This window comes from Daphnia pulicaria, chromosome 8 (genome assembly GCF_021234035.1).
Source record: "Daphnia pulicaria isolate SC F1-1A chromosome 8, SC_F0-13Bv2, whole genome shotgun sequence".
Lineage (NCBI taxonomy): Eukaryota > Metazoa > Arthropoda > Branchiopoda > Diplostraca > Daphniidae > Daphnia > Daphnia pulicaria.
The window spans coordinates 841,871-863,579 of NC_060920.1; the positions used below are offsets into that span (position 1 = coordinate 841,871).

The window sequence follows — 21,709 nt, forward strand, 5'->3', positions numbered from 1 at the left end:
TTACAGAAGAACTAATTAAGTAAATGAAATTATTTTTGTTCTGGTCGCACCGCATATTTTTTGTCTAATTTTTAAGACCAAAAAGTCTGAAATGTGTCGTAAAAAGCCCGAGCTATGGAGCGTTACATACATACATACATACATACATACATACAGACAAAGTGACATGGCTTTTTTTTTTCTGCGTATGCGATTATTAGCTTCGCCCTTCGGGCTCGCAATTAAATATGCTCTTAAAGGTCCGGAGTATAGGGCATGTCACGTGACGTCGTACTATTGCGCAATAAAACTAATGCGCAGTATAGAAATTTTGCGCAACATTTTTCCCATTTTGACTTGTGGCTGTTACGCTGAAACGTCCCACAGTTTAATATTTCTGCAAAGAAAACTAGATTATATCAATCGAAACTTAAGATCTTCTTTTAAAGAATATTGTTCAATTACATTCAAGTCAATGGCATTAATTTAAATTAATTAAATATGCTCTTAAAGAACCAGAGTCCGGAGTATAGTGTCACGTGACGTCCAACTATTGCGCAATGCATTTTTCCCATTTTGACTTCATATCAGACCTTCGTCTCCTAGGTGTTATTGGCAATTGTAGCGGCCATTCTGGAATTCGCGAAGGCCTGCGACGTGATGTAATCAATTCATTTTGCCGCAATTTTGATTCTAAAAATTCATTCACCATTTAATTTTTGATTTAAGACGGGCGATGCAAAACGTTTCGGATTTTTCTTATTCTGAACATGTTAACGTTTACTGTTGGATTGTTGATTTTCAATGTTCTTATCATTATCTCAGTGCTCATCTGTCATCTCGATCGGAAATAGCCAAATTATAGTAAACAAAATTCCTTTATTATTTATTTAATTCCTTTATTTATTTAAATAAATTTATCTCATGAATTTTCTATACTGAAAAAAAATCAATTTGAGAGTTGCAACCGAGCGAGGATTATAATTTACCGTAACATACATTCATGTATCAACTGTGCTCAAACTTTATTCTGCTCACAAGTCTGAAGTCTTTATTCTGAACTCCCAAGGTGGTAGACGGAAAAAAATAAATTTTCGACGTAAAAGCAACAATTTTTAAAAAGGAAACTTTGCAAAAGGCGTTTCTTTATTTATTGGTATACAGTCAAGCGATTCCGCAATAAAACAGGACGCATCGCAAATTCAGTTAAAATGACAACAAAGAACTTTCTTAGTTAAAAACAAACAAACAAAATATCACATTTTTTCGCGCTTGCAGCGTTTGGGTGAAGGGATGACACTGACGTCGTCGGCTGTTCCACGTTTCGTCTTCAAATTTTCTTGACCTAGGCGTTCCCGGAGCTTCACCAATAATTCCAATTCACCTTTTCTGATGAAACATTCGTCCTTGTCGCGTTCGTTCTGTTTACGTGTTTTCGTAATGATGCAACGCGAATTTTTGCCAGCGCCAGACGGAGAAACGGAAACGCTGAAGTTTGTAGACTATTCCATAAGGTATTCGGCGAAATGGCGAGCCTCAGCGATTCCAGTAAACTTCGTGTAGGTCATGGATTCTTGACTGGACCGAAGAAAAGCTTGAACTTCAGGATGACTCGGTACAACTGCTTCACGTTGGTGCCAGCTAAATGGTGGTTCCTTCAAAGACGCCGATTTCAGTGAACAGTTGTCAACAATGGTTGCGAAAGCACCAAAAGCAAGATTAGAAACTGTAAAGGCTTGCTTGATGACAGGATTTTTCAAGAAGAGGCGTAAAAAGATATAGGTGTTAGTTGATGGAAAAGCTGTAGAAACACTCGTTGCGAACGATTGCCAAGATTGCTCATCTTCCAGCCACAAGAGCAAATTCAAAAGGCGCATTGCTTCCTCGTTCTTGACAAGTGGCACAAAATCCATGGTAAAGAAGAGCCTGGATGTGTCGCGATAAAAATTGAAACAGGCTGGAAAATTCTTGATATTTGGAATTGTTTTGACTTCCGATTGGTGTAGCTGTAAAACAAGATCCATGAGTGAGGAAACTGGTAGTTTGGCAATTAATGGTGCAAACAATTGAGCGTCGATTGTTGGTTCATTTTTAAGTCGATTTCTTTCGAGCAAGAAAAAAAAATGGATGCAAATTGGGATGTCATTCCGTTTTGAAAACTTCTCGATATCGGCGATCCAAGTTTGTATGATAGAACCACAGGTTTTCATGATGATCAGCTTCAATTTGGAATCCAGTATTCCCCACACGCGAGGAGTACTAATTAAGCCAGCAAACAAATCCAACAGGCATAAGCTGCTGGGTGATTCGAACAGGAGAAATCATTTTCTCAATTAGATCAGCGCAGTCATTCCAACCTATAACAAACAAAAGAATAATTTTAAACGAATGCACACGATTATGGAGATTCAAAATAATGCTTACCACTGACTCGACACTCGAATTCAACGATCGCCTTGGCAACTTGTTCACTTTTGATTCCTTCAAAGGTTTCTTGAATGTTGCTGGTTCCTTCTTGTGGTAATGGGAAGTCTTCACTCAAAAGCTTCAAGAGAGCAAGGCCTTCTTCGCGGGCTCGGAAGTTAATACAAAGACGCAGTAAGCGTTCTGCGACTTCGCCTTTGCCAAATCCTGTTTGGTTCCACATGTGCCAAGGATCAGAAGAACAAAATGAAATGACTTTTCGTAAATCTCCAGTGGCCTTTTGCACTCTTTCTTTAAGCCATCTAGTTGAACTTTTGAATTCCATTTTTTCTAGTAGTGCGTGAAGACCATAACGACAATACATCCGAAACGATTCACGCTTGGGCCAAATAACCATAATAAAGTGTTGGATATATTTTTCGTTAGCGGTTGTATCACCCGATCCATAACATTCTTCACCACACGTATAATGTCTATCTTTCGAGTCAATCTTTTTGCTGCTTTTTGTTGGAAGCTTCCTACTAGGTCCAACACATTGCTCCTTCCAATTTATATCAATTCTCAACTTCCTGGAGATATCTTCCGAATCCAACCATCGCGAAATTTTGTTAGAAGATTTCACTTTCTTGTAAGCGTGGCAATCACACCAATCAGTTTTCGAATTCGGTACAACACGTATAGTAGTAACGGTCTCTGTCACAACTGCTAAGTGTACGTCCAGAAATCCACAACACTGAAAAAGTTGAGCTGCATCCCGGTCTTTTCTCCGAAGTTGACGAAATCCGAAGTCACTTTCTTCATATTTCTCTTCAAGAACAAAGTACAAAACATCTTCTAGATCGCCAATATCTTTTTCTTCCGAAATATCTTCCGAGGGAGAACTAGTAGAACTATTATCGCAATACTCATCTTCATCTTGATCCTTCCAACTATCTCTTGGACGAGATCTATCCCAATACTCATCTTGGTCTTGATCTTCAAATTCATCCTGGTCATCATCCTGGTCATCATCATAGTCTTCATCATAGTCTTCATCTTGATCTTCATACAGGTCTTCTTTTTTACGTGCTTTTAAAGGCAAAGAATTCGAACGACGTTTTTTATACGAATGTTCTCTAGACATAGATGCGACTGGCAGGGCTTCCATTTTAGATGCTGGATTGGATTTTTTCAATGACGTGCTAAGAGTGATGTTCCTTATTTGGGAGTCGGCACTTTGACGCATCCAAGATGAGAGCGATTCCTTTATTCCTTTAAGCTTGGTTAGAAAAACAGGGAAATCTTTCGGAATCGGTTGTTGGACATTAGCCCAAAGAAGATCAAAGACTAACGTCAATTTCGACCCTTTTGTTATGGGTTCCATTGAATGTTCGCAGTTTTCGTAAAATAGCGAAACATAAAAACATCGATCGCTGTCCTTGTGGTTTTCATACACTTTTTCCTTTCCTCCATATTCCACCTTGAAACGTCCACCTTCATGCCCGTCTTTTACGGGAAGTTGAAGTATCATGGTACCAAACGAACCTTAGCAGCCAAAAGAAATTAAGTCAATATAGTACACATCCATATTTATACCAAACTATAAAAAAAAACCACCATATTCTTTTTCGTATTCCATGGTTCGGTGGTAATGACCGCCAGATTCATACAAAATCAATTGCTGAAGCTTTGCTTGAACACCCATCAATTCAGAGGGCAGGCCAAGATGTTGAATTGCCAGTGAAGGTAACTTGAGGTCATCAGAAATTGTAGAGGTAAGTTTTGAAGAATTAATTTCCAAGGCCAGCCGTTTGGAAGAGTCCAAAATCTTGTTCAGTTGTTTTCCATAACAAGATCCTTCAGATATTTTTTTCAGCCTTTGAAGATCCTGTTTCATTTAAAGTATTAGAAAAAACTTTCTTAATTGTTACACGTCTAAAATATACAGTCAATACCTTAACAGATACTGGAATCGAGATATCTCCAAGGTTTTCAACTTTCAAAGGATTCAAAGTTTTTGCATCAGGAAGCAACAGTTTTTCACCAAATGCAAAGTCAACTTCTTCCTCTTTGTTCTCAAGCCTCACAGCTTTAAACAGGTGATCCTTTACAGCAGTGCTTTGGCAGGCATGAGAACATCCTTCTTCTAAGACGGTGTGTACCTCCCCTTGCATGTTTTGTGATATTTGCCGAAGTCTTCTACCATCAACATTAGCCATCCTTTACAAATTGTGGTGTTCCACTTGTTACCTGCAGCGAATAAAAACATTGAAAACATGGAAACTAGTCACTTGAAAAAGACAGAAAGAATAAATTCAGCATGTTAGCTACTATTAAGTATCATTTTGAGACACAATTAATACAATAAATGCAGATTATAAAATGCTAACTTCCGTGTGAGAAGTATTACATGTGCAGCTACATTTCTAACATGTAACTTATGTGATAACAAATAACTGTCATTTGTAACTTCTCATTGGAGATTCAGATTTTACGAAATGCAATAAAAATGATCAAACATAAAAACGATACTTTCAATATAGATTGGAATGAGAAAGTTTCTTTCAAAAAAGCATATTCACCACTTATAACGCATGTCCGAGAACAATGTTGGTTTTTCGAGTTTGGTTATTGGCCTCACGAATCACGATGAGCTGACAAGTGACAATTCGAAAAGAATACAAAAAAATCTCAAAACTCAAATCATAAGTTGGACTACTGGCGTGGGTACGTTGTCATTGATGATTGATCAAAGTCCATATGTCCTAGCCGGCTAGCCCAATCAATATCACAGTGCCCAGAGCCCAGCGCCCCAGCCTTACACTCAGAATTTTACTTGTTGACCTCTCATCTCTCTCTCTAACCCGTCGCTGCCACGACCGTCGCGACATCTCCCGTACATGGTGAATGTCATCGATACACAACAAAGCGTCCTATACAGTTACGTCAATTCTGCCAAATCAATGAGATTTAAATGCATCAAATACAACGAGCAAATGAAAATGACGGTGTTAATATAATTCAAGCAATACGGTAGTGGATTAATCGTAATTTGGCTTTAAAGAATAAAGATGTCTTGTTTTCAAAAGTTATGTTGTAATTAAGGATGGAAAAAAAGGATTGGTGTGGAATAATGAGTGGGTTTGATAAGTTGAAGGGGAGGGAGGAGTCGATCTAAGACTTACCTGGAAGCCAAACCGGAAGGGAAGTCGATGGCCAGGCAAGGAGACGGGTCATCTCTCGTAACCAATTTCTGCATTAGTTTTGCACTGCTTTTCCGGATGGATGCACGCAGCTTTGAAAAGGAACCACTGCGACGTGTTCGGCCCCCCCACTTTATTTTTGTTGAACGTTTCGTTTTGTTTTCCCAGACAGAGGGAATCGTTAAGGGAGCAGAGGAAAAAGGATAAATCGAGGTTTCGTTTTTTTGGTGGAAGACATCAGCCGAGTCATACGAAAACAATCACGAACAGACAAGCGGAAATGAAAAAAAGGGAGAAAACACGGAAAATTTCGGTTAATAAGAAACCAAAAAGAGATTTCAATTATAGTCCACACTCCACACTAACAGGCAAATATCTAAAAACAAATCTACCAACAAGCTTTAAAGTGAATATTGTGTCTAAATTATTCAAAATCAACATTCAAGCACTGGTCATTGCGCATTAGTGAGGACGACAATCAGTAGTTTGGCTAATCTTTCCCGCCTTTCGCGTGAAAGCGATAACCCAAACACTTGTTGTAACTATCCGATACTGTCCGTGTGTGTTAAGGTTTAGGAAGGGGACTTGTGGAAATCTTTTCTAGATTCCGGACTAAAAAAATCGACCGAGCCATTCAAGTGATTGTATTATGCGAGGAAAGTATTTCAACAAAGATAATGGCATAATCTACTATAATATTAAGACGGTGGTGGGTGATCGAAAAGTGGCGGGACGAAGGTGAGGCGAATGTGGCCGATATATTGAGACAGTCGGGGGGAAAATATTCCAGAAAAGTGCTTCATAAAAACCCAAACGACCGAAAACATGATAGAAACTCGATAATTTTAGCAAAACAAATATTATTGCAAAAAGTTTCAACAAAATTGGGAACTGAATAATTTTTTTCCATTAAAAAAAAATAATAATAATGAAGGAAACCTGATGGCAAGTCGGTTCCATATTTCAGGATTTTTAAATCTTTCCTCCCACCCCAAAACATGAAAGTTGTTTCCTATCGTGCAATATAAAGTCTCGTGACCAGAAGAAATACAAAGAACTAGCAGGACAAATTATAAACGAGGGAAGACGGGAATTGGGGGAGAGCAACGTTGGCCGTTAATACAGGTGATAGTGTTTTTTGTTTTTTTATTTTTCTCATATGTATGTATAATGATTCTTGCGCATCCGCCATCTCAGTCTCTCAGGGGATGTTTGCAACCTATCACTTCTCCTTGCTAGAGGCCACCTACCGAGTGAAACAACAAGATAAGCTCATCGAATGGGATACAATGACACCCAAGACACAATCTAATCAAAGGCGTGCAAATAACTGCAAAGGCATAGTGAAAGAAACTATCAGTCCAGTCTACTGAAGGATATTTACTCCACGGATCCTAAATAAACAACCCAACACTCAACGTCGATGTGTTTCCGAGATTTGTTTTCGTTACGATCCAAAGAAAAGTAAACATTGTGACTGAGATGCGAGTTTTTAAAAACAATTTGTAGGGACGCATGGGGCAGCAGTGAATTTGTCATGCATATCCAACATTCCAGTTACGCTGACGTCGATTCTATGTTTCTGTTTTCTTTAGTTTGGAAAGGAAGGCCAGTGGAATATCAATAGAGAAAGATGAAAAATAAGGACGTATGGAAAGAACCAGTACAGCCGTGCTTCCTTGGTCGGGTGGACAGACGGGGATGGAGAATATGGATAAAAATTTAATGGAGTCCCAAAGCGGAGAACAGCTTGTTGCGGAGGCTGCCGGGCCCTTGACCCTGACTTGAACCGGGACGCGAATCAATGTCGGAAGACGAGTGAAGGGAGTGGCGAGGATACTATGCCACAGCCACAGGAAATATGTAAATAGAAACCAAAAAAAAGATGGGAAAAAAAAAACAAAAGATAAAAAAAAAATTAACTCTAAATTACTTGAAAGCGATTTTTTGTTGAACCAAAAAGATTGACTAGCAAGAACAGTAGAAAGCGTTAAAAGACATGCAAATCAAACAGCCAAGAAATGTACGAGAATGAAAAACGTCATGAAAATCATGCAGAGTAGAAGTTGTTTGTTTTTGTTTTAAAAAGGAAAAACAATCAAACAAAACAAATGAAAACAGAATCGCGTGGTTATCAACGATGTTATTGACAGATTTCTGTCCGGCAGCCTTTTTCACGGTCCAATTAGTCAATCAACTGTCTTGGCGAGTCACTTACTAATGCGCAATGAAGACCCAGTTACTCTACACTCAATCAATCATACAAGAAGAGAGAAAAAAACATGTCCGGAAGCATTCGTCTACTCATTCTGAGGGATGGATCTTTTTCTCTTCATCTCTTTCATTCTTTTTTCCTTTCGGGTTATAACATTATTCTATGGCTATACTTTCCTCACTAACTCTATATGGATCAAACTTGTTTACAAGCATTCAAAATGGCTAGTTATTGTGATTGGATGCACTCACCTCGTCGGAGACTTCCGTGTGAACAGAGTCCAGGGACTCGTGGGATCCACGTCTGGCTGCGTTCTCTCTGGCACTCCGCGCTCTATCCAACCGAGAAATAGGTCTATTACATATATGAACTCAAATAGAAAAAAGAAAAGAAAATCAAGTTATTTACTTTGGATCAACGTTGGGTTCATTGGAGCGTCTTGAGCTCGTCAGTCGATTCATATCAAGCGGATGCTTGCTGCTGCTGCTGCGCATAGCACAATCTTCGAGCGTTTCAGCAGCTTCGTATTTGCCTTGGCATCGGTAGAGAGCACCAAGATTCTAAAAGAACGTAATTGATTTATTAACATGATTGAGACTGTCGGAAACGATTTAGAAATTTGCATAACTACTTTTAGAGTGGTTGTAACTGTAGGAGAATCAACTTTGGCAGCTTTGTGCCATCTGCCATAATCACCGTAAGGTGTGTTGCTTTTGTTCTGTCCCTTGTTCTCTTCGCGTTCCTCTGCCACTTGCCAAATGGTTTTGTTATCGCCTTTGTTTGCAATAAATCTCGATTAGATCAACGACAGCAAGCCATTTAGACTAAACGCTTACCATGGATAGCGCCAAATTCACGTTCATGAGCCCGTGTTAACACTTGTTTGTAGAGAACTTCGGCTTCTTTGTATTTGCCTTGTTTCAAATAAGCCGAGGCCAAATTATTTTTGGTCTTTGCCACGTTCGGATCGTCGGGAACCAGTTTGCTTTCGTATATTTCCAGTGCTCGCTGATAATACCTCTCAACTTCTTCGTATTTGCCCTGTTGCAGATCAAATTTAGATTTCTTTGATTCGAGCTCATTAAAGGGTTATAGAGTGTAGCATTATTTACCTGATTATGGCAGAGTAAGGCCAAGTTGTTGAGCTGCTTGGCAACATCAGGATGATCTTTTCCAAGAACCTTCTCGCGAATCTCGAGAGCACGTTTGCACAAAGGCTCGGCATCCTTGGACTTGCCACGCTTACCATAGAGTACTGCAAGATTGTTCAGCGTTGCAGCAACCTGAGTGCGTTTGAAAAGAACCGCATAAGCGACGTGTGAATGGGTAATAGCTTCATTATAAAATCATACGGCAGGATGGTTTTTTCCCAGCGTCTTCTCTCGAATGCTCAATGCATCGTTCAATAAGTTGGCCGCCTCTTTATATTTATTTTGGTCTCTATCAAAATCGAAAATCAATAATAAGCAGACTGAAAAAAATCAATGGTCAATTGCGTCATCTTTACCGATAGACTAAGGCTAGAATGTTTAGCATCGTGGCAACATCGGGGTGGTCGTGACCACTCTTTTTCTCCAGATCTTCTAGCGCCTGTTTACACAGTGAGACAGCTACTTCGTAGCGTTCTTGTGAAGCATACTGGATAACTAAATTGTGCAGTGTCCTAAGTCGAGCGGGAATCTCATACACTGCATTCGCTTGCTGTGCTAATTGCGACGGTGGAGTAGGTGACATTGCTGTTGAATAAAAATTGACTGGTTGTTTAAAAGTATTCACTACGTCGAAATGAACTAAAAGCAACTTACGACCACGTTCATCAGCATCATCATCCGGAGAGAAAGAATGAAAGAGATCAATAGTTGGATCGTCGCTTTTTTCTTTATGTGATACGTCCGATGTGGACTCTTCCTGCGAATACAAAGATTTTCTTTAATATCATTTGATGCCGCCAAAAAGAGAAAAGGCATCGATGACATACCTGATCGGCATTATATTTCTTGATGGTATTGACAAACTCGAGATGTTCGTTGTCCTCTTCTAATTGAGCAACGGCTTGTTCTGAAGCCTGAAGGCGTTGCTGTGTATTTGCCAACTCGTCGAGAAGCCAGGCGTTTTCTTGACACAACCGACGCACTTGTGCACGTAATTTTTGTTTTTCCGCTTCCACCGCTTGCAAGTGAGTCGCCAATGCCACCATAACCTGGAATCGAGAAAGGAAATTGCGGCTGTCAAAAACGTTGTTGGAGATTAAAGATCGGAGAGGAAAACAAATGCACTTGCCTGTGCTTCCCCGAGTCCCAGATCAATCTTGTCGAGTGATTTCTGTATCAGATTGGCTTTCTCTTTGATGACATTGGCATCAAGCTTTTCCTGAGTGGCGGCTTTTAGAGATCCGTTGAGCCCTTGCAGGATGGATTGGTGCTCAGCTCGCAGGGCCTCCAAGCCCTGTGACACCGTCTTGGTGCTGCTAACGATCTCCTCCTGATGAGTCATGGTTGTTGCTTTGCTGATGCTCTCCAACTTACGCCTATACAAAGGAAGACAAAACGAACAATGACCTTAGAATCACAACGAGAGACACAACAAGTTTTGTCAGTTATATCGATAGCATAGCAATAGAAGCTTGCATGCTGCCATACTACAACCACCCTCCAGATGACGCTGGGGGGAGTCGGATTGAGCAATGCATGCGATGAGCATGCTGCGTGACTGGCAACGGGCACGTATTAAGGCATTTGGAAGGTTTCATTAAAGAAGAACGAGTAAGGTTGTCTTTTGAATGAATGTCTTTTTGAACAAGGTCCCGAATTTAAATAATTATACGCCACACCTTGAAGGAACCCAGCGTCACAAGCTAAACTTAGACAAAATGCAGACTTACAAACCATGTGCTTGTAGCACCGATGACATCACCGACACGTTTTCCTCAAAAACATTAGACGACAGATATTCAACGGCAGTTCAGAGTGTTGTGGCTAACGGACGCCGCACGCGCTTCCTCGCGCTTTCAAATGTTTTCATTAAGACCACATAAAAACCGCAACGGGGAAAATACACACACCAGCACGCGCTTTATCCTCAGTCAATTCGTATAAGGACGAGCAAGAAAACGATACGGCCATTCTATATGCACATTTTGTACGTCGAACGGTCTCTCGAGTTAAGCAAAAATAACGAGTAGCACACGGTTGAATGATCAAGGTTGAAACAATAAAATTAAAAGGCGAGAAGGAGAGTTGATGTTTCACATAGGGTTATATCCGCTGACAGCTATGGAATGATTCCAGAATGCAAGTTATTCATTAGTCGAAAAACATACAAGTCAGCTGACCGGTATAAGAATGTGAGGATAGGCCCGACGATAAAAAAACGTTACGAGTGGAAGCTTCGCTGCAGGCCAAAAACATTGAAAGCAATCGGCGTTACCGATGGCCCCCTGGTTTTGATGTGTGTGCAGCTATATCATAGAGCCACGCCGGAAGTGGGAGAGTACATGACAAAAAACAAAGAAAGCAAAGCTGATGGCCTCCATTTTTCTAAAACAAAACCAGTAGCCACACAAAACCAATGTCAGGTGAAAGTGGACGTGGGACAAGTGAACTAAATTCTTATCTTCTAACCAACATCTTGTTTCTTGCTCCCCGAAGATAAATAAAAAACCTATTTCATGACACAAATAACTGAAACTAAATGATCTCAAATTTTAGATAGCTAAAACTGATGAAAACTTATGTGCATTACACTCGGTAAACACATATATTTTTTAACTTCGCAGTTAGCAAACCCCCTAAACTTGTAACAATGTCATACTAGGTATTGGAATTTAGAAGTGGAATTAACTTTAAAGTATGACTTACGATGAGTGCAAAGATTCAGGAGACGAGAGACACTAATCAATTTCGACGAGGACTCATTAAGATTTCGTACAAAGGCTGAATGTCATTCGAGTTTTCGAGAGAGCACACGTCACTTTGCCTTTTCTACATGATTTTCCATTGCTTTGTGCCCTGCGAGGCTGCGACGCTGCCAGAAATAGCAATGGGCATAATCGGCAGTTAATTGATGGAACTTCTTTTGTACTTAGGCCTAACTGCTTATAATCTAAAACGCAGTTTTTTTTGCTATAAATAATAAGAATTACCCACTTTAAATTTTGAAAAATATTTATTGAACCCACAAAAAAAAGGGACTGACAATTGAATTATTGATTCACAAATAGGAAATAGTCGATACTTTATCCTGATGCGCTCCTCTCCCATTTCAGATGGTAAAATTGAAAACTTGTCGAAACTGACGAGATACTAGCAGAAGAAGTGCCATCAGCCACCTCCAATTAAGGAGGCGACTGACATGGCACCTGGTCAACTGCGCGAAACAATATTGTTATCCATGTGAAGATTTAAGGGGAAAGGTGAAGAATAAGATAAAAGACATAAAGACATAATAAGCACATAGAAAAGAGTAATTTTTTTTTTGTTTTTGTTTTGTTTTGTTTGTTTTTTTTTGTGGGAAGGAGGGGGGAAAGGGCATTTTAATTGTATCGTGATTTTCTTTTACTTAGGTCCTTTTTTTTGTTGAATTGACGAGAAGTTGACTTCGGCCAACAGTTCCGCGTAAGCCGATTGGCAGCTACTCAGTCTCCCGATGAAGGTCATCTTACCGCTGATGCCGTCAGAGGCCAACGTACGATTGATTCTTACGAAGTGCTCTCTTCCGATCTCGTATAGCCTGTAGTTTTTAATTCTTTTAAACAGTTGCAAGTTTGGACATTCCGTAATGACTGTCAATCCGCGTATGATGTCGTTTGCGGCCGCTTTGCGCATCTCCTCATTATTTTCGGATATCATCAGTTTATAGGTGCCGTCGACTGCTCCTTTGATACTCACGACGATTTGGTATTCTGTTTCAATGCGATGGATATTTGATCCTCCGCTACCAACAATCCGTCCATAATCGCCACCTTGGATGTTTTTGAGTAAAAGTCGGTTGCCAGGGAGAGATTTTTCCTCAATGGGACTGGACACGACGACGAGTTCTTGTTCCGTCTTTACTGGGCCACTGATGATGGTGCGGGGGTCGTCCTGGGCGGGTTTCCTCACCTTGTCCTCCGTTTTTTGATTGGGTTGTAGATCCACCGTGCTGGGCTTTTTCGTTGATTTCAAGGCCTCGCCATACGTGACGGTAGATCCATCCGGGTTGACCACATAGCCACTTATCGGTTTGTTCTTGTACCTTATGTCGCTGACCGGGAAATAGACTTGCGGTTTCAAAGCGACTTGCTGATGGACGGGTGAATTGGTTCGCTCATCCCGGGCTGGGATATAAAAAGAACGACGAAGATTCTTATCACGTTCCATGGCCTCCAAGTCCATTTCAAAGCCATAGTCTTCATCTTTGGTCACGTGCTGCTGCTCAAGTTCTTCAGTACCACATCCAACTTCTTTCGTCATTGACTGGCCGGTCTGTGTGGAGTTATTTGCTACCTCAACAACACATCCGCATCCAACATCCATTGTTAACGGCTTTACGGTTTGGTTGGTGACCATAAATTCGTTACACAATTGCGTCATCTGCTGTTCGTATGATTTTGTAACCTTTTCAATTGCATCAACGGTCGTGATCTTATTCTGCTCAAGTTGTTCTGAGAGTTGATCCTTTTCTGCCGTAAGACAAGACAGGTGGCATTGAAGTTGGTCGTTAGTTGTGGTCACTTCCGACAGCGATTTTCTCACGGAAATAAGTTCGGTTTCAATCTGGTCTGTAAGTATTTGAAGAGATAGGGCCCGTTGCTGATGTTGTTGCAACTCGTACCTTGTTGTCTTCAATTCGGCCGACAGCTTTGCAACTTCGGCAGCGCAATCCTCCCCGTCTTGGTTCTCTGGTATGGACGGCAGAGTCATGAAGCGATTCAGTTTGACGGTTGGTGTTTTCAGGACTGAACGATATCGGGTTCCAGGTTTCATTTTGGTGGTTTGATCCTGGTTGGCCAATTTGGCATCTGGTAATTCGGTAACGGACTTGATGTCCGAGGTCGGGTAATTAGACTCATCTTTTTCACTTTCGTGAAAAAGAATCATGGTCCACACATATACGAAAAAGCAAACTAGAAGATATTCCATCATTCAGAAGTATACTAGAGCGTAGTAGAGTTTGAATTGGAATTCAGCAGTAGGTTGACAAAACCATCGAATAATTTATGGGCAGGATCATCGAGGCTTTATAGAAGTCGACGTCTGAAGCGGCGCTTGCAATCAACTTTTGATCCTTTCAACTTTAATTTCAAAACAAATTTTACCGTAAAAATTATTAATAGTTTTTTTAAATCAAAGATCTTCTTTTAAAGAATATTGTTCAATTATATTCAAGTCAATTGCATTATTTTAAATTAATTAAATATGCTCTTAAAGGTCCGGAGTATAGGGCATGTCACGTGACGTCGTACTATTGCGCAATAAAACTAATGCGCAGTATAGAAATTTTGCGCAACATTTTTCCCATTTTGACTATTGGCTGTTACGCTGAAACGTCCCACAGTTTGATATTTCTGCAAAGAAAACTAGATTATATCAATCGAAACTTAAGATCTTCTTTTAAACAATATTGTTCAAGTACATTCAAGTCAATGGCATTAATTTAAATTAATTAAATATGCTCTTAAAGAACCGGAGTCCGGAGTATAGTGTCACGTGACGTCCAACTATTGCGCAATGCATTTTTCCCATTTTGACTTCATATCAGGCCTTCGTCTCCTAGGTGTTATTGGCAATTATTTTTTCGATTCCTTTATTTATTTAAATAAATTTATCTCATGAATTTTCTTTACTGCCAAAAAAATCAATTTGAGAGTTGCAACCGAGCGAGGATTATAACATACCGTAGTAACATACATTCATGTATCAACTGTGCTCAAACTTTATTCTGCTCACAAGTCGTTCTAAAACTCCCAAGGCGTCGATGGTGGAAAAAAATAAATTTTCGACGTAAAAGCAACAATTTTTAAAAAGGAAACTTTGCAAAAGGCGTTTCTTTATTTATTGGTATAGAGTCAAGCGATTCCGCAATAAAACAGGACGCATCGCGAATTTAGTTAAAAAAAAGACAACAAAGAACTTTCTTAGTTAAAAACAAACAAACAAAATATCACATTTTTTCGCGCTTGCAGCGTTTGGGTGAAGGGATGACACTGACGTCGTCGGCTGTTCCACGTTTCGTCTTCAACTTTTCTTGACCTAGGCGTTCCCGAAGCTTCACCAACAATTCCAATTCACCTTTGCTGGTAAAAAATGGTTGATTGATCTCTTCGTAATATTTACGTGTTTTCGTAATGATGCAACGCGAATTTTTGCCAGCGCCAGACGTAGTAACAGAAACGCTAAAGTGTTTAGACCCTCTCATAAGTTGTGCGGCGAAATTGCGAGCCTCAGCGATTCCAGTAAACTTCGTGTAGGTCATGGATTCTTGACTGGACCGAAGAAAAGCTTGAACTTCAGGATGACTCGGTACAACTGCTTCACGTTGGTGCCAGCTAAAAGGCGGTTCCTTCAAAGACGCCGATTTCAGTGAACAGTTGTCTACAATGGTTGCGAAGGCAACAAAAGCAAGATTAGAAACTGTAAAGGCTTGCTTGATGACAGGATTTTTCAAGAAGAGGCGTAGAAAGATATAGGTGCTAGTTGATGGAAAAGCTGTGGAAACACTTGTTGCGAACGATTGCCAAGATTGCTCATCTTCCAGCCACAAGAGCAAATTCAAAAGGCGGATTGCTTCCTCGCGCTTGACAAGTGGCACAAATTTCATGGTAAAAAAGAGTCTGGATGTGCCGCGATAAAAATTGAAACAGGCGGGAAATTTCACGATTGTTCCGGCTTCCGATTGGTAGAGATGCAAAACAAGGTTCATGAGCAAGGAAACTGGTAAATTGGCCATTAATGGTTCAAACACTGGAGCGTCGAATGTTCGTTCATTCTGAAGTACATTTCTTTCGACTAGGAAAAAAAACTGGATGCAATTGAGGATTTCTTTCAGTTCTGGTAATTTCTCGATAGCAGGTTCAGTGATGGAACGACTCATATCGATGATCCAATTCTGTATAATAGAACCACAGGTTTTCAAGATGATCAGCTTCGATTTTGAATCCAGTATTCCCCACACGTGCGGAGTACTAATTAAGCCAGCAAACAAACTGTATTTTTCTTGATGTCTCCGGGTCCCAGATTCTTCATTGGCACAGACTTGCTTGATTAAAGATTGTGTTAATGATGCAACACCCGACTCGATAAAAACATCTAACACATTCAGAAGAGTTCGCCTAGTGAGGATGTCTCTTGCATTCTTCTTCAATTCCGAAACCAAGGAATTGCCAATAAGAGAAATCATCGTGGGGTAGGAAGGACACGCTTTCAACCGTTTTGAGTTGTTTTCCAATAGATCCGTAAAAGTGCCGGTCAATTGGTGAACATCCAGTTTTTCCAGTATGTGCGCAATTGGCATCGCTCGCCGTGCATCGAGTATGCGAGTATTCTTCCCACTTGCAATCGCCAATCGAATGCATGATGATAAATTAGTCAGAAGAGAAGATCGATAACGATGGGCTGATACCCATGTCTCTCTCTCCATTGTAGTTAATCGGCTATCAACAAGCGTTTCCATAAAAATCTCGCCTAGGTCAGACGAAAGGTCCAAATTCAATATTTCAGGAGACGAAATTACTTCTTCCAATAATGTCATCGAAGGAGTTTCGTTTTCTTCAGAGGCGACGTGAGCGCGGACGATGTTGGATAAGAAGGATCGAAGCAATTCTACGTTCCTCGTCCTGAAGTAACTGCAAATTAAGTCAACTACCGTTTTCTTCTTGATGCATGGGGAACTAAGATCACATTCACTCAGAGCTTTACACAACTCATTAAACATTTTCTTGTGTGATTCCGAGTTCTCATGACGCGAGTTGGCTTGAGCTTCCATCTTTGGTAAAAGGTCGCACAGTACTGAAGATTCCAGTTGGGAGAAAAATGATGAAAACGACTTCATTCTTTCTTGATTTCCACTTGCAATCGCCAATCGAATGCATGATGATAAATTAGTTGACAGTAGAGAAGATCCATCATCCAATCGATTGGCTGATGCCGATGTTTCTTTCTTCATTGAAGTTAATTGACTATCAACAAGCACTTCCATAAAAATCTCGCCCAGGTCAGACGAAAGATCCAAGTTCAATATTTCAGGAGACGAAATTAGTTCTTCCAATAATGTCTTCGACGAAGGAGTTTCCTTTTCTATGGTAGCAACGTGAGCGCGGACGATGTTGGATAGGAAAGATCGAAGCAATTCTGCGTTCCTCGTCCTAAAGTAACTGCAAATCAGGTCAACTACCGCTTTCTTGATACACGGGGAACGAAGATCATAGTCAGTCAGAGCTTTACACAACTCATTAAAAATTTTCTTGTGTGATTCCGAGTTCTCATGATGCGAGTTGGCTTGAGCTTCCATCTTTGGTAAAAGGTCGCACAGTACTGAAAATTCCAGTTTAGAGAAAAATGAAGCAAAAGACTTCATTCTTTCTTGATTAGAAGTTTTGGGATTGGCTTCAAGTACAAATATCAGTTCAAGATAAGCCCAAATATGAGTGTGTTGCGGAGCGAGCTTGTGGGCTTGCGATTTGTCGATGTTAATGAATGCGGAAGAAATACGATCTCCAACAAAATTGGCTCCTTCTAAGCAATCGAAGTTCAAGAAGAAGTGAGCCAATTTGATTATGGGCATGAGCTGCTGGGTGATTCGATTAGGAGAAATCATTTTCTCAATTAGATCAGCGCAGTCACTCCAACCTATAACAAACAAGAGAATAATTTTAAACGAATGCACAAGATTAGGGAGATTCAAAATAATGCTTACCACTAACTCGACACTCGAATTCAACGATCGCCTTGGCAACTTTTTCAGATTGGATTCCTTCAAAGTTTTCTTGAATGTTGCTGGTTCCTTCTTGTGGTAATGAAAAATCTGTACCTAAAAGTTTTATGAGAGCAAGACCTTCTTCACGTGCTCCCAAGTCAATACACAGTCGTAGCAATATTTCTGTCAATTTGCCTTTTCCTAATCCAGTTTGCTTCCACATGTGCCAAGGATCAGAAGAACATACTGAAATAACCGCTCGTAAATCTTCAGTTGCCTTTCGCACGCTGTCTTTAAGCCATCTAGTTGAACTTTTGAATTCCAATTCTTGCAATAGTGAAAGAAGACCATATCGACAATACATCCGAGACGATTCACGCTTGGGCCAAATAACCAAAATGAAGTGATGGATATATTCTTCGCTAATGGTTGTTTCCCCCGTGTCATAACACTCTTTACCACACCTATAATGTCTATCTTTCGAGTCAATCTTTTTGCTGTTTGATGTCGCAAGCTCCCTACAAGGTCCAACACATTGCTCCTTCTAATTTATATAAATACTCAACTTCCTCGGTGTATCTTCTGAATCCAACCATCGCGAAATTTTGTTAGAAGATTTCATTTTCTCGTAGTCGTGGCAACTACACCAATCAGAATGTGTTACAGCACGTATAGTTGTAACGGTTTCCGTAACCACAGCTAAATGTACGTCAAGAAATCCACAACACTGAAAAAGTTGAGCTGCATCCCGATCTTTTCCTCGAAGTCGACGAAATCCAAAGTAATTTTCGTCGTAGGTTTCTTCGAGAACAAAATACAAGAGATCTTCTAGAACTCCGAAGTCCGAAAAATGTTCCGAGGAAGATCCACTAGAGCTATCCCAACAGTCCTCTTCCTCTTCCTCTTGATTTTTCACACTATCTTCTGAATGAGATCTATTGAAATACTCAGCTTGGACTTCAGCTTTGACTTCAGCTTGGACTTTAGCTTGGACTTTAGCTTGGACTTTAGCTTGGACTTTAGCTTGGACTTTAGCTTGGACTTTAGCTTGGACTTTAGCTTGGACTTTAGCTTGGACTTTAGCTTGGACTTTAGCTTGGACTTCAGCTTGGCTTTTTCGCACTTTTAATCTATGAGGCATCCAAGATGAGAGCGATTCCTTTATCCCTTTCAGCTTGGTTAGAAAGAGAGGAAAATCTTTCGGAATCATATTTTGGGCATTAGCCCAAACAAGGTTAAAAACGAGCGTTATTTTGGCCCCACTGATTACGGGTTCCATTGAATGTTCGCAGTTTTCGTAAAATAGCGAAACATAAAAACATCGATCGCTGTCCTTGTGGTTTTCATACACTTTTTCTTTTCCTCCATGTTCCACCTTAAAACGTCCGCCTTCATGCCCGCCTTTTACGGGTAATTGAAGAATCATAGTACCAAACGAACCTTAGCAGCCTAAAGAAATGAGGTCAGTATAGTACACATACATATTTATACCAAACTATAAAAATAACCCACCATATTCTTTTTCGTATTCCATGGTTCGGTGGTAATGACCGCCAGATTCATACAAAATCAATTGCTGAAGCTTTGCTTGAACACCCATCAATTCAGAGGGCAGGCCAAGATGTTGAATTGCCAGTGAAGGTAACTTGAGGTCATCAGAAATTGTAGAGGTAAGTTTTGAAGAATTAATTTCCAAGGCCAGCCGTTTTGAGGTGTCCAAAATCTTGTTCAGTTGTTTTCCATAACAAGATCCTTCAGATATTTCTTTCAGCCTTTGAATATCCTGTTCCATTTAAATTATTAGAAAAACCTTTCTTGTTAGGTATCTAAAACATACAGCCTATACCTGAACAGATACTGGAATCGAGATATCTCCAAGATTTTCAACTTTCAAAGGATTCAAAGTTTTTGCATCAGGAAGCAACAGTTTTTCACCAAATGCAAAGTCAACTCCCACCTCTTTATTCTTAAGCCTCACAGCTTTTAATAGGTGATCCTTCACAGAAGTGCTTTGGCAGGCATGAGAAAATCCTTCTTCTAAGACGGTGTGTACCTCTTGCATATTTTGTGATATTTGCTGAAGTCTTCCACCTTCAACATTTGCCATCCTTTACAAATTGTGGTGTTCCGCTTGTTACCTGCAGCGAATAAAAAATTTTCAAACATGGAGACTAAATTAATAAATTTATGTTACTATTAAAATATCATTTTGTGACAAAATTTATGCAGATAAGAATGATTACTTCAGTGTGAGAGGAATTACATATTAAGCTAGACTTCTATTAGTTAGCTAACGTCACAAGTCATATCAAGTAACTGTCCCTTATCACATCGCCGGGGCCTGAACGTCCTACATCCATTTGATCGAAAGATTCGGATTTTACGAAATGCAATAAAATTATTGTACATAAAAATGATACCAGTACTCTAAGTTTAGATTAGAACGAGAAAGTTTCTCTTAAAAAAGCATATTCACCGCTTAGCACATGTCCGAGAAAAATGTTGGAGTTTGGAGGCGTATCGTGACAACATTGAACTGAAAACTGACAATTTTAAAAAAACGAACGATCTCAAAAAGTCGAAATCTTAAATCGTGGGCCGGACATCTTCCCAGCGTCATCTGTTACAAATTTGCAAGAGCTTTACTTGTTCTATCCTAGATGGCGCTGATGTTTCTCCTTGTTCAAATTTTCCTGAAACAAATACTGAAATATCTCGTTAACTATTAATTTTAAGTATAGTACCATCACAAAAGTGAATAGCTATTTTTTAATGCTGAATCTTAAATATCCATAAAAATCTACATTGTCGACATAGGATCGTCGTCATCAAAGCGGTCTATCCCGTCCTTAAGTTATAGCAGTCCATGGCTCTGAAAAGGGGATTCCCGGCCTTTAAAAAGCAGAAGTCACAAAATCATGGCCTTTGCACAAATGACAAGTTGTGTTAGATTTCACTCTCATCATGGATCAAATATTGTTTTAGGTGAGAACAACACGGTTGCATATCGTAAAGCAAGTTTTGCCAACGGTCTGGTTTTTAGTGAAAGATCACTTAAACCGGGAGAGGTATTTTTCGTTAAAATAACTCAAACCGAGTTGGGTTGGAATGGGCACCTTCGTTTAGGACTGACACAGTAAGTTAGCGTGAATATTTTGGTTTATGTTTAACTATACAGTAATTTTTTTTTTCATTTTCAGATTGGACCCTAATACATTTTTCGATCTGCCTCTAATCTCCTTTGATCTACTACCCCTTGGTCAGACCTGGGTATTCTCTATATTTAAACCGGGGAATGAAGATTCTGAAGTCAGGCTACCATCAGGTACATACAAATAAAATTTAAATATGATTTTTGGATGTGTTGGGTGTAATTAAAAATATACATTTATTTAGAGGTTGGAAGTTTAATTGGCCTGCAATACAAACCATACAATGATTTATTCGCCCATCTGCACTTGATAGTTGATGGAGTGGATAGGGGTGTTGTAGAGTCGGATATCCCATATCATTCCAAGCCTCTGTATGTGGTTGCTGATATTTATGGAACTACCAAAGAAATTCAGATTAGGCAAATGCACGAAGTCACATCTCTTCAGACTGCTTGTAAAGCAGCCATAATGCAGAACATTGCACAAAAAGCTGTTGGTTCTCTACCACTCCCCAAATTTCTGAAAGATTTTCTTTTGTATAGGTGAGCACATTGTTGGAACTTGGAATCCCATGTTACATTTTTGTTGATTGTGTTTGTATTCCAATTCTAATTTCTGTTTGTTTACTTTGGTATTTGTATGTGATACAAATACTGCTGTTAGGCCTGTTACTGTACAAATATTAAGATGTGCTTACAAATAATTTCAGATTTGTTCAATCATTAATAAATAATTTATATTTTAAATATTTTTTTTTTATTAATTAACAATATATTTTTAGTTATTTCCCATTATGATTTATGAGCATAAAAAATAAAAACTAGCATTTTTTTTATTTTTCCAAGAAATGCGTACATCAAATTTGG

General features: G+C 39.6%; 6 protein-coding genes across 9 annotated transcripts in view; 1 reads left to right on the forward strand and 5 right to left on the reverse strand.

Annotated features, from left to right (window-relative positions):
• The window catches only part of LOC124312357 (collagen alpha-1(I) chain-like), a 1,404,094-nt gene that overhangs the window by 185,756 nt on the left and 1,196,629 nt on the right, over positions 1 to 21,709 (reverse strand). The window lies entirely within an intron of this gene.
• LOC124312293 lies at positions 1,090 to 17,987 on the reverse strand. Its single transcript, XM_046776764.1, has 3 exons — positions 17,692 to 17,987; positions 15,069 to 17,624; positions 1,090 to 1,363 (listed from the first exon to the last, which is right to left on the reverse strand). The coding sequence occupies exons 1-3, from the start codon at positions 17,912 to 17,914 to the stop codon at positions 1,236 to 1,238; spliced, it is 2,907 nt and encodes a 968-aa protein (XP_046632720.1). The 5' UTR covers positions 17,915 to 17,987; the 3' UTR covers positions 1,090 to 1,235.
• LOC124312303 lies at positions 1,196 to 5,700 on the reverse strand. Its single transcript, XM_046776778.1, has 5 exons — positions 4,965 to 5,700; positions 4,338 to 4,632; positions 4,000 to 4,270; positions 2,404 to 3,927; positions 1,196 to 2,336 (listed from the first exon to the last, which is right to left on the reverse strand). The coding sequence occupies exons 2-5, from the start codon at positions 4,599 to 4,601 to the stop codon at positions 2,239 to 2,241; spliced, it is 2,157 nt and encodes a 718-aa protein (XP_046632734.1). The 5' UTR covers positions 4,602 to 4,632; positions 4,965 to 5,700; the 3' UTR covers positions 1,196 to 2,238.
• LOC124312322 (kinesin light chain-like) lies at positions 6,215 to 11,790 on the reverse strand. 4 transcript variants are annotated; one of them, XM_046776804.1, is made up of 12 exons: positions 11,658 to 11,790; positions 10,081 to 10,327; positions 9,779 to 10,000; positions 9,606 to 9,708; positions 9,308 to 9,536; positions 9,153 to 9,240; positions 8,913 to 9,083; positions 8,637 to 8,841; positions 8,432 to 8,574; positions 8,209 to 8,360; positions 8,052 to 8,133; positions 6,215 to 7,424 (listed from the first exon to the last, which is right to left on the reverse strand). In XM_046776804.1, exons 2-12 carry the CDS (start codon positions 10,291 to 10,293, stop codon positions 7,308 to 7,310), a joined length of 1,725 nt encoding a protein of 574 aa, XP_046632760.1. In that variant the 5' UTR covers positions 10,294 to 10,327; positions 11,658 to 11,790; the 3' UTR covers positions 6,215 to 7,307. The 4 variants fall into 4 exon arrangements, with proteins under 4 accessions (XP_046632760.1, XP_046632758.1, XP_046632759.1 ...); XM_046776802.1 differs by lacking the exon at positions 11,658 to 11,790 and adding an exon at positions 10,682 to 10,765; XM_046776803.1 differs by lacking the exon at positions 11,658 to 11,790 and adding an exon at positions 10,682 to 10,769 and having other exon boundaries at positions 6,215 to 6,831; positions 9,308 to 9,708.
• On the reverse strand, positions 17,995 to 20,275 carry LOC124312479. The gene is made up of 5 exons (XM_046777005.1): positions 20,168 to 20,275; positions 19,538 to 19,829; positions 19,204 to 19,474; positions 19,126 to 19,140; positions 17,995 to 18,613 (listed from the first exon to the last, which is right to left on the reverse strand). The coding sequence occupies exons 2-4, from the start codon at positions 19,796 to 19,798 to the stop codon at positions 19,133 to 19,135; spliced, it is 540 nt and encodes a 179-aa protein (XP_046632961.1). The 5' UTR covers positions 19,799 to 19,829; positions 20,168 to 20,275; the 3' UTR covers positions 17,995 to 18,613; positions 19,126 to 19,132.
• On the forward strand, positions 20,567 to 21,589 carry LOC124312465 (neuralized-like protein 2). The gene is made up of 3 exons (XM_046776987.1): positions 20,567 to 20,827; positions 20,892 to 21,016; positions 21,088 to 21,589. The coding sequence occupies exons 1-3, from the start codon at positions 20,610 to 20,612 to the stop codon at positions 21,387 to 21,389; spliced, it is 645 nt and encodes a 214-aa protein (XP_046632943.1). The 5' UTR covers positions 20,567 to 20,609; the 3' UTR covers positions 21,390 to 21,589.

Bases quoted from the DNA above. Each gene is read 5' to 3' on its own strand.
- LOC124312303 (XM_046776778.1), bottom strand. From the start codon at position 4,601: ATGGCTAATGTTGATGGTAGAAGACTTCGGCAAATATCACAAAACATG. The intron at 3,928-3,999 runs GTGGTTTTTTTT...TTGGCTGCTAAG, and splicing joins GGAATACGAAAAAGAATATG to GTTCGTTTGGTACCATGATA. The intron at 2,337-2,403 runs GTAAGCATTATT...TGTTTGTTATAG, and splicing joins ATTCGAGTGTCGAGTCAGTG to GTTGGAATGACTGCGCTGAT.
- LOC124312322 (XM_046776801.1), bottom strand. From the start codon at position 10,710: ATGTCATCGGTGCTACAAGCACATGGTTT. The intron at 10,328-10,681 runs GTAAGTCTGCAT...TCCTTTGTATAG, and splicing joins GTGCTACAAGCACATGGTTT to GCGTAAGTTGGAGAGCATCA. The intron at 9,084-9,152 runs GTATGATTTTAT...AAACGCACTCAG, and splicing joins TGGGAAAAAACCATCCTGCC to GTTGCTGCAACGCTGAACAA.
- LOC124312293 (XM_046776764.1), bottom strand. From the start codon at position 17,914: ATGTGGAAGCAAACTGGATTAGGAAAAGGCAAATTGACAGAAATATTG. The intron at 17,625-17,691 runs GTAAGCATTATT...TGTTTGTTATAG, and splicing joins ATTCGAGTGTCGAGTTAGTG to GTTGGAGTGACTGCGCTGAT. The intron at 1,364-15,068 runs GTGAATTGGAAT...TCATCAGAAAAG, and splicing joins ACCATTTTTTACCAGCAAAG to GTGAATTGGAATTATTGGTG.
- LOC124312479 (XM_046777005.1), bottom strand. From the start codon at position 19,798: ATGGCAAATGTTGAAGGTGGAAGACTTCAGCAAATATCACAAAATATG. The intron at 19,475-19,537 runs GTATAGGCTGTA...TAAATGGAACAG, and splicing joins CGATTCCAGTATCTGTTCAG to GATATTCAAAGGCTGAAAGA.
- LOC124312465 (XM_046776987.1), top strand. From the start codon at position 20,610: ATGGCCTTTGCACAAATGACAAGTTGTGTTAGATTTCACTCTCATCAT. The intron at 20,828-20,891 runs GTAAGTTAGCGT...TTTCATTTTCAG, and splicing joins CTTCGTTTAGGACTGACACA to ATTGGACCCTAATACATTTT. The intron at 21,017-21,087 runs GTACATACAAAT...ACATTTATTTAG, and splicing joins TGAAGTCAGGCTACCATCAG to AGGTTGGAAGTTTAATTGGC.